This window comes from Saccopteryx bilineata, chromosome 2 (genome assembly GCF_036850765.1).
Source record: "Saccopteryx bilineata isolate mSacBil1 chromosome 2, mSacBil1_pri_phased_curated, whole genome shotgun sequence".
Taxonomy (NCBI): domain Eukaryota; kingdom Metazoa; phylum Chordata; class Mammalia; order Chiroptera; family Emballonuridae; genus Saccopteryx; species Saccopteryx bilineata.
Genome location: NC_089491.1, coordinates 32,876,073 through 32,891,595, shown reverse-complemented (window position 1 = coordinate 32,891,595; position 15,523 = coordinate 32,876,073). Strand labels below are relative to the sequence as shown.

At 37.4% G+C, this 15,523-nt stretch overlaps 1 protein-coding gene across 4 annotated transcripts in view; it reads left to right on the top strand.

Moving 5' to 3' along the window:
• Positions 1 to 15,523, top strand: part of INVS (inversin) — a 136,243-nt gene that overhangs the window by 4,950 nt on the left and 115,770 nt on the right. For all 4 annotated transcript variants that reach the window (XM_066256643.1, XM_066256645.1, XM_066256646.1 and 1 more), the window contains exon 3: positions 11,637 to 11,803. In XM_066256643.1, coding sequence (XP_066112740.1) covers positions 11,637 to 11,803 — 167 coding nt within the window. The remainder of the gene's footprint in view (positions 1 to 11,636; positions 11,804 to 15,523) is intronic.

Sequence of the window (15,523 nt, the reverse complement as noted above, 5' to 3'; positions counted from 1 at the left end):
ATTTTCATCCTACCTTTCCAGCTTCTCCAGGCACTCTACCCAGGCACCCTAACTTCTGGCTGGGCTTTCTGTTCCCCAGTATGCCATGAAATTTGTCTGTCTTTTCTCTACACATCTGTTCCCTCTCCCCTTTCCTACCTTCTTCCCCCTTACCTTCTTTACTAAATAAGCTCTTACTTATCTTTAAAAACAAAATTATTTTACCACATACTGTGATGATTTCTCTTCTCTATTCGGGATGTTATCACCTGATACCTCAGCTTTCTGGAGTCACTGGAATTCCTCCTTTACTCCCTAAAACTTGACATCCTCACTATGTCTGAATCATTCATTCATGCATTCCACCAACTGACTGAAACTCTTTTACTTCCTGCTCACTTATTAATGAGAGCGATAGTTTTCCTGTGTCACTAAGACATTCACAATCTATTATCTTTTCCAGTTTCAACTATTAGTCACCTTCCCCTGTATTCAACCCTGATTCCATAGTCGGTTATTAAAGTCCTTCTCTTGGAAAATTATCTTTTCTCCTCACCTTCAGTTGCACCTGGTTGTTGCAATTCCAGCTCTGGCTGGACCTAGTCCATCTACCTCTGCCAATCCCTGAGCAATTTAACCTGTCTGGAAGAGTGGTAGTGTCCTAAATTCAATAGTTGCTCAATACTTTCTGCTCATAATGCCACCTTTCTCCATAATGAGGGTTTCATACCTTCTCACTCTACCAAACCTCTGCCAATTCTCTCCCTCCCTTCATGCTCACTAAAGCTTTATGCTTCTTTCAGAAAATAAAACCTTAAGTAGGAACTCCATCCTCTTTCAGCAAGATATTTACAAATCAACCTACATCTGTATCCATTTTCTCTCTTTCTACTAAAACGGAGCAAATACTCCTTTCTAACAAAGGTCAGTTCTTCCACACATGGCCTGTGTTCTATCCCTTCCTGTCTTCTCAGGGGCCTCATTCCATTTTTTTTTTTTAATATCTGATCCCTGGCCAGTTGGCTCAGCGATAGAACATCAGCCCGGCATGTGGAAGTCCCGGGTTCAATTCCCAGCCAGGGCACACAGAAGCAACCATCTGCTTCCCCACCCTTCCCCCTCTCCTTTCTCTCTGTCTCTCTCTTCCCATCCCACAGCCAAGGCTCCATTGGAGCAAAGTTGGCCTGAGTACTGAGGATGGCTCCATGGCCTCTGCCTCAGGAGCTAGAATGCAGAGCAATGCCCCAGATGGGCAGAGCATCGCCCCTGGTGACATGCCAGGTGGATCCCTGTCAGGTGCATGCGGGAGTCTTTCTGCCTCCCCACCATTTCTCACTTCGGAAAAATACAAAAAAAAAAAATCTGGCTACTACATCTTCAACTTTTTCTTGTATTGTCCTTCCTATTAACACTTAAACACATTTTATTGTTTCCATTATTTAGAAATTCCTTCCCTGTTTCTTCATCCCCCTCTAGGTATTGCCTATTTCTCAACTTTCCCTCTTAACTCTATCAGTGCACAGACTAAATTGCTGTAACAGCGACTTAAGATAGAAGTAAGTGTATTTCATGCTCGTAATAGTACAAAGGTAATTGGACAGTGGAGAGTGGGTAGACGTTTCCGCTTCACAGAGTCATTCAGGGATGCTGTTAGGACTTGGTTCTGCCATTCCCAACATGTGGCTTCCATCTTTCAGTCAAAGGCAGATACACTAAATCATAGCCCAGCTAACAGGAAAGCAATTTGCCATGAAGGACGTAGACTGGCCTTAGACACAATGCCACACCTACGACGAAAGAGGCTTAAAAAGAAGAAGGGGGGGGGAGGAGAAGGAAGAAGAAGAGGAAGAAGGAGAGGAAAGAGAAGGAGGAGAAGAAGAACCCTCTCCCTGGATCCTGTCATGCCCAGCTAAAACTCAGGGTGCTCAATTCATGAAAATTAAAATCAGAGAATGGATACAGGGGCAATTATCACTCCCTCACCAAATCAAGCTTCTTGAACTGTCCGTACCCATTGTTCCCACTGCTTTACTGGTCTGTTATTAAAGGAAAACAAACTCTACTTTCTTATTTTGAAATATACATATAGAGCAGTACTTAAGACTTACATGTACAGTTTAACAAATAAATATAAAGCAAACATTCATGTAACCACTCAAGAGACAGAACATTGGTCCCCTAAAAGCCCCTAATACATTCTTCCTTCCCCCTTGGAGTAATTTGCTATCTTGACATTTATGGTAATAATTTCATTGTAGTTTTACCTCCTAGATACAGATCTTAAACCCTATAGTTTCATTCTGCTTTTTTGAACTCTTTTCGCTAAACATTTCATACTGAAAATGTGTGTATAGTTCTGTCATTTTCCTGCTCAGAACTCTTTAATTGCTTCTCATTGTATTTGGAATAAAATTCAAAGTGTACCTATGCCTTTTCTCCTCTCCACCCTCACCCTTCCCACTCTTACTAGAGGAACTGGCTTTTTTTCAGTTTCTCAACCCTGCCAAGCCCTTTCCATCTCAGGACTTTGGCATGAAATACTATTCTCCCATTCTCCGACTAACTCTTAGTCATCTTTCAGATCTCGGCATTCAAGTTGCTCCTTCAAAGAGACCTGCTCTAGCTATCCAATCTCAGTGAGTTGTTCATTGTGTTCTCTCTTGGAACTCTGTGGTTTTCTCTCATAGAACTAGGCTCATATTGTAACTGTGCATTTGTATATATAACTTTGTCTCTTCTCTATAAGCTGGTAGCCTCCATGAGGATAGACAGTGTCTGTTTAGTTCATCACTATATCCACAAAATTGACACAGTGCTTGGCACATGGTAAGCACAATAAGAAATATTTGTTAAAGAAATGAATAAATATTCTAATTATTCTCTTATATATCTTCTAAGAAGTCTATAATCATCTTGAGGCCTGGAATTAAATGGGCATTGAGTTGAGATGAATTGAACTGAATTGAATGGAGAGGCAGGTTAGGATGAAATTCCAATGGAAAAAAATTTAAGTCAGAATACATAGAGGAAATATCTTATAAAATGAATTTTTTATTATCTTAATGAAAAGTATAAATTTGAAAGAAAAAAGAACATGCAATATATTATAAATTAAAAATATACAGCCTGACTAGGCGGTGGCACAGTGGATAGAGCATTGGACTGGGATGCGGAGGACCCAGGTTCGAGACCCTGAGGTCACCTGCTTGAGCCCAAGGTCGCTGGCTCGAGCAAGGGGTCACTCGGTCTGCTGTAGCCCCCTGGTCAAGGCACATATGAGAAATCAATGAACAACTAAGGAACTGAAACAAAGAATTGATGTTTCTCATCTCTCTCTGTTCCTGTCTGTCTGTCCCTCTCTCTGAATCTGTTTCTGCCACACACAAAAAAACAAACAAAAAAAAACTTATACAGGCTCAGTCATGCAAATTAATGTTACATAATAAAACTTGAAATATTCCTATAATTTTATACCCTCAAAGAAAAAAAAATCCTTAAAAATCCCCCAAAAATGATGATGTGAAATCACTATATAGACAATAAATTTAATTACAAATTGGTTCACTACAATTATCATCTTGTGTCATTATTGACTTTGAGCTGTAGCACTCATCTTTAAGAATTCTGCCATTATGTCTTCTGTACAAGAACAGCAATACATTTTCTCTGCGTTACTTCCCATTTGTATATTCCTATTAAAATAATAACTTTCATTTCAAATCTCAGTGTATCTTATATATTCTTTTCCATGGCACATGTTGTTTTTTTTCTAAACTAGTAACATAGTAAGTACTACAGATGAATTGTGTTTTTCTTGAATCTTTGCTCACCAACTGTTCAGCGAATTCATTCACTTTAGCGTTTCTATTTTCCCTTCTCTGTTTCCATGGAGAAGTATGTCAGTGGTGTGTTTGCCTCCATGGAAACAGATGAGCATCTCTTCCTACATACACAGCTAATTAAATCGAACACTTTCTGTGCTGCCCAGTATCTGGGAGGAGGATTGAAGAGGCCTTCCCGGAGTGAGACATCATTTTAGTAGGAATTTTTAGTGTTTAACCTAATACAATGGATTAATGTTTTAACATAATTCATAACATCCTAGATTCAGATGAATTAGAGCTCTGTGGCCCTAAAAGCATAAACATACATAGTAAAATCCTTATATGCTATGGTTATCATTTATAGTTATAAAGCTTTCCTCAACATCAAATTCAAATAATTTGAATGAATATCAGAGATATAGCTGATAATAGAATTTAGTAGATTTGTTTTAATACTGTACCATGTGATATAGTAGAAAGGTTAAAGATTTTTGAGTCAGATAAACCTGAGTTTTGAGTTCTGGCTTTGTCATTTATAAGCTGTATTACTTTGGCTAAGCCATTTAATCTTTTTGAGCTTAAGTTTCCTCATCTGTAAACTCTAGATTGTAATACTCTGCTTATGTGAGAATTAAATGAGATAATGACTGTAAAACATCTAGGATGACTATAGTTAATATTATTATATTATATATTTGAAGGTTTTCTAAGAGGGTAGATCTTTAAAAGTTCTCATCACAGGAAAAAAACATTGTAACTATGTGTGGTGATGCAACAAAGAATAATACTGTTTTCTTTGTGGAAACCAAACGAAATCATTTGTAAACGTGCACAGTGTGTAAAGATTGATGCTGTCATTGTTGCTGATAGTGTTTGGCGAGGTTGGCAGTAGTTAAGTGACCAGGCAGCACCATTCTGATTCTACCACAATTTTCTCCCCATGTCCATGATCTCAGCAAGTACATGTCTCTCTGAATCATTTTCTCTCTTTGTTTATGACATCTTCAAACACAGTAGTTAGGAATGGCAAGGAACCTCATTAGTAGTAGAGTAGTGGGATTATTTCAGGATACTTCTTCCTTTACCTCAATCCCAACCTTCAATGTTAGGGGTCACTAAATGTTTTATAAATGGTTCCTTAATATATATGTGTATATCAATATATATACTTACATGTTTATGTATCCATACTAATAATAGTACTAAAATTAGCCAATATTTACAGATGTATGTTATATGTGCCAGGCAGTGTATTAAGTGTATTGCAACTCATTAACTCGTTTAATAGTGAAGCATTAATAAATATTTAATAGCATTAAAATATTTAATAATAATAGTTTGGGGTACTATTATAATCCTCATTTCATATGTGAGGAAACTGAGACACAGAGAGATTAAGCAATTTCTCTAATAAATAGCAGAAGTAAGATTGAAGTCTAGAAGTCTAATTCCAGAACATATGTTTTTAAATACCAAACTGTGGGGCTATCCGTGCAGACATGTGCACATTCATATGTACAAATGCATAGAGAACGGGTGAGGCAAAGAAGAAAACTGATGAAGTCTAAACCTGATTGATGAACATAATGGGTACCTAGATTGGATTTTTCTTAATTACTTTTTTATGCTACAGGCCCTTTTGGCAATCTGGTAAAGCTTTTGGCCCTTCTCAGCACTGTTTTTAAGAGCTTAATATAATATATAGTAATATAGTTATTAAAGTATTTTAAAATTATACAATATACCTATAATCACTACTTATTAACACATTAAATAGCAAGATCTAGTGGCATAGTTGTTGGCATTCCAACAACTATGACAGTTTCAAAATAGCAATAAGTGTAAATGATATATTAAGATATCACAACAAGTATAATGAGTTAATAGGTAAAAGTATTTTATAAAATCTCGAGTGTCCTCAGAATATATGTTACAGTATTCTCATTTTGTATGTTAGGGCACAGATTTAGAAGTCAAGAAATTTGGTTGCAGACTACAGCGTTGAGTCAAACCAAATCTTTTGAATATAAATCCCATTTTCTTTCCATTGTTTGTTTGTTGCCTCTATAACAATAATCAGATATTTCTTGAATGACCACAAATGGCTTCCCAAGATTGTGACAGTACAAAACATGTGGTATGAAAAGTGGGTTAAAGCAAATGAAGTGCATCTCTGATGCCACATGAAGGTCACATTTCAGAGAGAGAGAAAGGTGGTAGGGAGGAACAGGAAGCATCAACTTGTATTTGTTTCTCTTACATGCCTTGACTGAGCAAGCCCGGGGTTTTAAACCAGCAACCTCAGTGTTCCAGGTCAAAACTCTATCCACTGCGCCACCACAGGTCAGGCTAAGGTGATATTTCAGAACAAGATAAGAAGATATCTGTAGAGAATGCTGGATTTTCTTATGTTGGAGAGTATAGATAATACTATAACCATTGTGTAGACTGGCACAGCTGTCATAAGAGACAGCTATTTCCAGTAAGTGCTCGAGTTGGAGCTCTGGTGGCTGCACATAAGAGCCCATTAACCATACAGCCTCTTCTGCTCCAACTAGCCTTAAAATAACTGAGTGCAGTAGAGCAGTGGCTTTGCAATCACAGTTCCAGCTCAGCTTCCCAAGCTCTGTTCAGGCTGAGCGCGTGCAGGGTGCCAGCCCTGGTTAAGCAGGCACCAGCAGGCCATGGATTAGAGGCCATCTCTGCAGTTGCCAGAATAATTACAACAGCACAGCACACTAGCCAGCTGCTTTCTATAGTAGCTGTATCTGACAGGAATGCCAATTTAAGTGCTGTCATCTAGTGCATATTAGATGCACATCACAGGTCCTACATTTGTGCAAAAGTTGCAGTTATCAGACACTTGCAAACAATAAATCATTTCACTCAAACATCAAAATAAGCTATTGTGTAGGCTGGGCATGTATTGGCCGAAGCTTAGGAACTGAGGAAACTAAGGAAGGTGGTAGGGTAGGTAGATAAAGGCACGGGCCTCTCTCAGTCAGGAAGTTCAGAACCTGATGGGACCCTCATTACTCAGAAGCTAGCCACAAAGCCACTATCCTCCTAAAGCAACTCAACAGGACTGAAGCGAGGCCAAATGCTGCTTTTCCTAATCATGAACCTTACCATAGTATTTTATTTTCATTCATTTAATTTTTAAAAAATTTCATTTGAGAGTTTATCATTATCCCATGGATTATCTGTGTGTTAATTCCCAAATAGTCAATGATTTTCCATTATCTTTCTGTTACTGATTTCTAGTTTAATTACATTATTGTCAGAGAACATACTTTGTATGACTTCCCCTCTTTAAATATATTAAAATTTGGTTTTTGATCCAGTACGTGGTCTATTTTGGTGACTGTTCCATGGGTGCTTTGAAAGACTATATCTGACTACCTTTGGGTGACATGGTCAGTAAGTAGCAGTTATATTCTGCTGCTTTATAGTAGTTTTCAGTTCTTTATCTTTGGTAATTTTCATTTTAGTGGCTCAAGCAATTATTAAGAGAGGGGTGCTGAAGTTACCAACTATAACTGTGAGCTTTTCAAGTTTTCTCCATTCTATCAGTTTTTGCTCCCTGTATTTTGCAGCTTTGTGGTTTGATAATATATACATTACGGACTGTTAGGTATTCTTAATGAATTGAACCATTCATCATTATATAATGTTTTTATTTGTCCCTGGTAGTTATCTTTTCTCTGAAGTGTACTCTATCAGATATGATTGTAATCAGCTTTCTTTTGATTAGTATTTATCAGGCATATCTGTGCTCATTCTTTTACTTTTAACCTACTTATATCATTATATTTCAAGTGAGTTTTATTTCTTTTTTTCTTTTTTATTAAGTGAGAGGGGGGGAGATAGTGAGATTTACTCCCACATGTGCCCCGGGCGGGATCTACCCAGCAACCCCCATCTGGGGCCAATGCTCGAATTAACTGAGCTATTTTCAGCACCTGAGGCTAATGCACTCAGATCAGCTGAGCTATTCCTAGCGCGCTGCGCTGAGGCTTGAACCAACAGAGCCCCTGGCTGTGGGAGGGGAAAAGAGAAAGAAGGGGGAGAGGGTGGGGGAGAGACACAGATGGTCACTTCTCCTGTGTGTCCTGACTGGGAATCAAAGCCAGGACGTCCATAGCTGGTCTGAGGCTCTATTCACTGAGCCAACCAGCCAGGGCCCAAGTGAGTTTCTTATAATAGCATATAGTTGGGTCCTCTTATTTAAATCTCTTATCTTTTTATTGTTGCTTTCATACCATTTACCTTTAATGTAATTATTGTTAGGATTTAAGATTTCCAATTTATTATATTTACTGTTTATTCTCTCTATTTTTATTCTTTTTTTCTTTTCCTGTCCTCCTCTGCATTTCTTGAATGTTACAGTGTTCTATCTTAATTTATATGTAGTAGAGCTTTTTGTAACAGCTTTATTGAGATTCACCATACATACATACCACATACTTCACCAGTTTAAAATGTACAATTCTCCTGGCCTGTGGTGGTGCAGTGGATAGAGTGTTGACCTGAGATGCTGAGGTCACGGGTTCAGAATCCTGGGCTTGCCTGGTCAAGGCACATATGACAAGCAATGGGTGATCATCTAAGGTGAAGCAACTATAAGTTGAAATTTCTCATCCCCCACTACCCCTCTGTAAAATCAATAAGTAAAATTTTTAAAATAAAATGTATAATTCAATGGTTTCTGTATATTCACAGAGTTACACAAACATCAATCACCACAAGTGATTTTAAAACAATTTCATTACTAGCCCTAGCCAGTTGTCTCAGTAATAGAGCATCAGCCCAGCATGTGGAAGTCCTGGGTTCGATTCCCAGTTAGAGCACACAGGAGAAGCGCCCATCTGCTTCTCTACCCTTCCCCCCTCCTTTTTCTCTATCTCTATCTTCCCCTTCCGAAGCCAAAGCTCCATTGGAGCAAAGTTGGCCCGGGCACTGAGGATGGCTCTGTGGCCTCCACCTCAGGTGCTAGAATGACTCCAGTTGAAATGGAACAACTTCCCAGATGGGCAGAGCATTGCCCCCTGGTAGGCATGCTGGGTGGATCCCGGTTTGGTGCATGTGGGAGTCTGTCTCTCTGCCTCCCCACTTTCTCACTTCAAAAAAATACAAACAACAACAACAACAATTTCATTACTTCCAAAATAAACCTGTACCCTTTAGCTATGACCCCCTCAAACCCCATCCCCAGTCCTAGGCAAGCACTGGATATAGATTTCTGGGTTAACAGCTCTTTCCCCCTCCCCCCACCCTCTCACTTGGATAATATTGTGTCATTGCCTCTGGCTCTATAGTTTCTCATGAGAAATACACAGTAATTTGAATTGCTGCTCCTCTATAAATAATGTGTTATTTGTCTCTGGCCATTTTAATGTTTTTTCCTTTATCTTTAGTTTTTGGAATTGATTGTGACTGACTCAGCATGGATTTCTTTGGGTTTATTCTGTCTGAGCTTTGCTCAGCTTCTTAAATCTTTAGGTTTGTTTGTTTCACAAAGTATGGGCTATTTTCAGCCATTGGTCCTTCCAATATGTTTTCAGCCCTTCATTCTTTTTCCTCTTTTTCGGTGATGATATGAATGGCATGTACTTTGTTTCTGTCCCACAGAGCCCTGAGACTCCGTTGATTCTTTTTTATTCCTATCTTTTCTATCAGTTGTTCAGATTGAAAAATATCTGTTGTCTATAACAAGTTCAGTGATTCTTTCCTCTGTCATCTCTATTCTACTGTTAAGCCTATTCAATGAAGTTTTAATTTTTTAATTTGGTTATTTACTTTTTTATTAAATATTTACCATCCTAAAATTTTTGTTTGGTTCATCATTATATTTTCTTTCTTTGCTGATACTTTGTGTGTTTTCCCATTCATTTTAAGAGTTTCATAGTTGCTAGTCAGATCATTTTTATCATCACTGTTGCTTTAAAATCCTTGTCAGATAATTCTAATGTATACATCATCACAATGTTGATTATCTCTTTTTTTTTTTTATAAAGACAGAGTCAGAGAGCGAGCTAGATAGGGACAGACAGACAGGTACGGAGAGATGAGAAGCATCAATCATCAGTTTTTCATTGAGACACCTTAATTGTTCATTGATTGCTTTCTCATATGTGCCTTGACCGTGGGCCTTCAGCAGACCGAGTGACCCCTTGCTCGAGCCAGCAACCTTGGGTCCAAGCTGGTGAGCTTTGCTCAAACCAGATGAGCCTGTGCTTAAGCTGGCGACCTCAGGGTCTCGAACCTGGGTCCTCCACATCCCAGTCTGATGCTCTATCCACTGCACCACCACCTGGTCAGGCTATCTTTTCTTATTTAAGTAACTATTTTCCTGGCTCTTGGTTTATCTAGTAATTTTGGGTTATATCTTGGGTACTTTGTGTATTATGTTATAAGACTAGGTCCTGCTTACCTATCCTATTTTAGTAGACTGACAGTCTATTTAGGTTCGAATGAAGATTTTGTTCCAATTTTATAGACTGTGATTGAAATTTCAAGTTATATTTCTGAGCTCTGCAGGGCTCTTTCAGTGTGCCCCACCTCTGTGCTACCCAGGCCAGTTGAGAGCCTGGCAGTATTCTACCCAGAGTTCTAGTCTCAAAGGTTTTTCTAGTTTGATTGTGGTTAGTTTCACACATGAGCTTCTCAGTTGAGTTGTCCTCAACTTCATGCAACTATTTAAAGAATTGCTTTTTTCAGCTTCCCCCTCTCCACAATACTCCCCCACTCTCTAGTTGGGCAGGGGTAAGATACCTCATTGCCATCTTTTGCTTAATTTGAGGCACAGTGGTTCATAAGGCTCTTCCCCTCAGTCTCTGCAGTACTCAGCAAAGAAGAGAGCAGTTGCAGTTTCTTTTGTTGTATGTGCTTTGAATAGAACAGGTGCAGTCAAAAGACTTCACTCCTGCAGGGCTACCCTCTTCCCAGTCTATTGGCTAGAGGGAGTAGACATCTTGGGGAATTTTGTGTCTGTGTCTGTGTCCAGTAGTGTTTCTGGTGGGCTACTATAGCACCCAGGCTGGTCATATATATATATGGCAAAAAAACCCAACAAAAATCCATCATGGGCCTGACCTGTGGTGGTGCAGTGGATAAGGTGTCAACATGGAATGCTGAGGTCGTGGGTTTAAAACCCCATCCTTACACATATGAAAAGCAACTATTATGAGTTAATGCTTCCCATTCCTTCCCTCTCCCCCTTTCTATCTCTTTCTCAAAAAAAAAAAAATCCATCCTGGCATGCACCATCAAGCTGTTCCTGGAGTTTGTAGTTCTCTAATCAGGCTCTCTCCACCTTTCATATATTTTTCATACAATGTTTAGTTGTGAAGAGCAGGAGGATCAGGGTACTACACACTTGCTCTATTCATATTGTCTAAAACAGAAGGTCAACCATGATTTGTTTTTGTATATCTCAAAAACATACCACATATCCTAGTGTATGGTCTGCACTAAGTATTCGTTGACAAAAGAAAGGAATGAGAGAGAAAAGTAAGTAGTTTCATATCTCAAAATGTTAATTTAGCCTAACACAGTAGTTCAGAATATGGCCTTTATAGTCAATAATCATTTTGAATTTTATCTCCACTACCTACGTTCAGTGTAACGTAAACAAGTTTCCTTTACTTGTTTGAGTCTCATTCACTAAAACCGGATGATAGTATCTATCTCACAGGGTCAGTACAAATGAGATAATATATTCAATGCATTTAGCACAGTGTTTGATAAACACTTAGGTAATGTAGTTCTGAGACATACTAGTGAAAACAACAACAATTATGAAATATCATCATCTGTTTCTTATACTCACAGGAAACGCTGCCCTTAAAGACAAGGAAGATCAGTTTGGGAGAACACCACTCATGTACTGTGTGTTGGCTGACAGACTGGACTGTGCGGATACTCTCCTGAAGGCAGGGGCAGATGTTAATAAAACCGACCATAGCCGGAGAACAGCCCTCCACCTTGCAGCTCAAAAGGTAGATGTAACGTTACTTTGAAGTATAAACATTTGGTGTGGTAATTGCTATTTGGTTCATGGAACTGTGCAATGGACAGATGATAAAGAAATCACTCCTGACCTGTGGTGGCGCAGTGAATCAAGCGTCGACCTGGAACGCTGAGGTCGCTGGTTCAAAACCCTGGGCTTGCCTGGTCAAGGCACATATGGGAGTTGATGCTTTCTGCTCCTCCCCCCTTCCTCTCTCTCTGTCTCTCTTCTCTAAAATGAATAATTAAATAAAAATAATTTTAAAAACGAAGAAATCACAAGTACGTGACTCTTAGTTTCATATATTTTCTCTACAAATAGTCTTAAAAGTGCCGAGAGTTAAGGCACAGGTAACCACCAGTGGCTCCTTTCACTCATCTGAATTCCTTGAACAACTGAATTTATTTTATGATCCAAGGTTAAGTCAAGGGAGATGGAATCAAAATTGTATGTACAATATGATTAAACTATATTATGACTCAACTTATGCTTGGGAAAAAGCAAAGCCCAAAAACAAAAAACACCCCACTAAGAGTGGTTGGACTTAAGTATTGGGAATATTAGGAATTTTTGTACTTTTCACTGTTTAAAATTTTTTCCTTAATAAATATTACTTTTACAATAAAAATCTGTAGTCTTCCTTAAAGTAAGTGGCATAAAAAAATTATTTTCTGAATATATCTTCAACTTTTTAAAAACCTAAAACTCAATTGCCAGTTTAAATGATTTCAAATTTTTAAAGACATTGTCAAGATATCAGATTTTTAGAATTAAACATATCAAAAAAATAAAATTGGAAAATTCAGATTTATTTGAAGATTTATTTACCTGAAAACTATTTGCCCAACATAAAGTTTTGATCTATAAAATTTATTTCTACTGCCTGGTATTTCTCTTTTCATTATCTTAGACTTAAGTATTTTTTTGTGTAAAAAAGCAATGAAAATTAGTTAGATCCAGCAGAAACTATCAAATTTATTTCCCATGAAAAATGTGAACCAGATATAGCATATTAATTGAGGGGTAAGAAAAATACCTTTCCATTAGTTAAGTACGTAAAAAGAGACTGACATTAATATATACTGCTGAATATGGTAGTTAGATGTTAGGTCTGTCAGGTTATTTCCACACTTAATGCTTTGACTTTGCTTTTCATTATATTTTATAGTAATTTTGAATAAATTTCTCTCATTTTCAATCTCACTTTTAACTACTGCTCAGGTACTTACAACCTTTCACCTAACCTTGTCAGCTGTTAAAATTATTCATTTGGGAAGGGTAACTCCATTTAATTTGTTTTTGTAAAGTAAACATTTCAGATTGGGGAAAAGCCCCAATATTAAGAATGTGCTAGATTTTTGAAATTGTGATTCACTTAGGTTTAAACTCAGTTTCAAAACTGTACGTTGGAAGAACCTAACAATATCAGTAGGTCGTGTGAGAAAAAATGAGGATTGAAGCCAATGATCCAACAGTAAGACATTTTTGTAGTGTGATATGAGAAAGGTTGAGAGAAGGGGAATGCACAACCAGACATACTAGCTTAGCTGTCTCTTCATGAGATGAAATGCCTTGTTTTCTTTTGCTTTTTGTTTCTTTTTATTTTTTATTGTGATTTTTCTAATGTCAAGGAATAAATAGAACTTTAATTTGCATGTCACACTTTATATAGCTGACTTCATAAATAATAAATTTCAAGTTCATTCAACTACCTGACAATTATGTGTTTCCCCATCTCTGAGTTGCAGTTTGTTTTTTCATGTTCACCAAAAGCAGTACTATATCTTTAGGTTACACAAGTGCTAGTAGAATTTCCAGAATAAGGTTAGTAATAATTCTTTAGCACTGTCTGTCCAGATCAAGCTTAGGTATTGTTTTTGATTTTGTGCTTCATACAAAAATACATTATTAAGAAGGCAAAGTTTATTTAGATCAAGCAGAAAGAAGATGGTGAAGAATCTAGGAATAATTTCCAAAGAGTAGTTGTAGATGATATATGTTCCCAAACTGTAGCACATCCTCCTCTGAGCAGACACAAGCACAAATTCTAAGAGAAAACATCTTCATCTTAAACTTCTAAGATTTCCTCATGTCCCAATGAAACACATGAGGAAACAATCTACCATGAATGAGAGCAAAAATAATAAGCAGATTTATTTCATCAAAAACGTTAGATATTGCCATCATTATAAATGCAATATAAAATAACCATTGAATGTTTAAAGATAAAAAAAGAAATCAAATAGATGAGCAACCAATAAGAAACTATGCTAAGTTCTGATCATGACCACTTACTTTAGAATAACCCATCTTCCAAAAACATCTCTAAAAACTGAACGAAATATATACAGTACATTGTTTGAATGCATTGAGGAAAGGCAGCATAGGCAGGATCTAAGAAACGGCAGTCATTCAGAGAAGGGAAGCGTGTGGAATTAGCTCCACATACATTCTGCCTTTTTCCTTTAGAGCATTTTCCAAAATGGCACGCAAAAGAATACACCCCTAGCAGGAAGCTGTGATCTCAGGCTGAGAAACCTGGATAGAGTTTAGAGTTAGCAGGGCAAAACCCCAGAGAGAAGGGGACTGCAGAGAAGGAACCCAAAGATAAGGGTACGCCCTCTTCACAAATCATTAGCAGATTTCTAACCTGTGCTTTTTAGAGGGGAGGCTCGCAAGCCCCAGCAGTAAACAGCCAGGAGACTAAAGAACTGAGCAACTGAGCAGAGACTGTTTTAAAATTACTCTATATTTTCTTTCCTGTTCAAGTCTTTATTATATTACAAATATATTTTTATGTAGGGATTCATCTATTCTCATTTTAAAGCATATGAAAAACTCATTTTCTCAGAACAACCTTGCTTATTAATTTACAGCCAGTTAGCATCTAATGTGGGCCAGTGCCAGGCTTTAGTACTATGTACTTCCTATACTTTTAAAAAAGTTATATTTTTTAAATGAAAGGTCCTAACTACTAGGGAGCCACTTAGGAAATATGAAAATAAGAATTACACAAAACACTTTAGGGACACTAAATATGGCAACTAAGGCTACTTGGGAAGAACAGAGTGGAAGTACATAGAAAGCTATGTAGAGAGGAGGAGTTAGATCCAAGAGATATTTGTGGCAGTATAACTGTTCATTCAGTAAGTAGTTACCAAATGTCTACTATGTCGTCGTGATTATATACCTAGAGAGATTATTAAAAAATGAATCTCATATGTCTGCTCTGGATAAGTATTGTCAGTACTGATCCCTATTAAACTTCATCTCCCTTTGTTTAGTAGAACCTCTCTGATATATTGGATACCAAATATTATTTTCAAGTATTGCCTAGCCACTTAATTCTGTTAATTGTGAACTCAGAAGTCTGGCATCTATGTAATCATCAATATTCATGTATACTTAGATGCATTCATTCTTTCAACATGTTAAAACTCACTATGTAACAAGCACTGTGCTAGGACTTGAAATAAAAAGGTGAAAGGCATGCTTCCTACTCTTAAATTGTTTACAAAGATCATGGATAAAGATATTAAATAATAATGAATGCTGGCCTATCTACCTTACAATACCCGTTTTATAAAATATCAACAGCCATAACATGTAAATAATCATTGTTATTATTATTGACCTGAAGAACAACCATTCTTGTATGTTATTTATTTTGTTTTTGCCTTTTTGTGATAGTGAACTATATTATGTTATC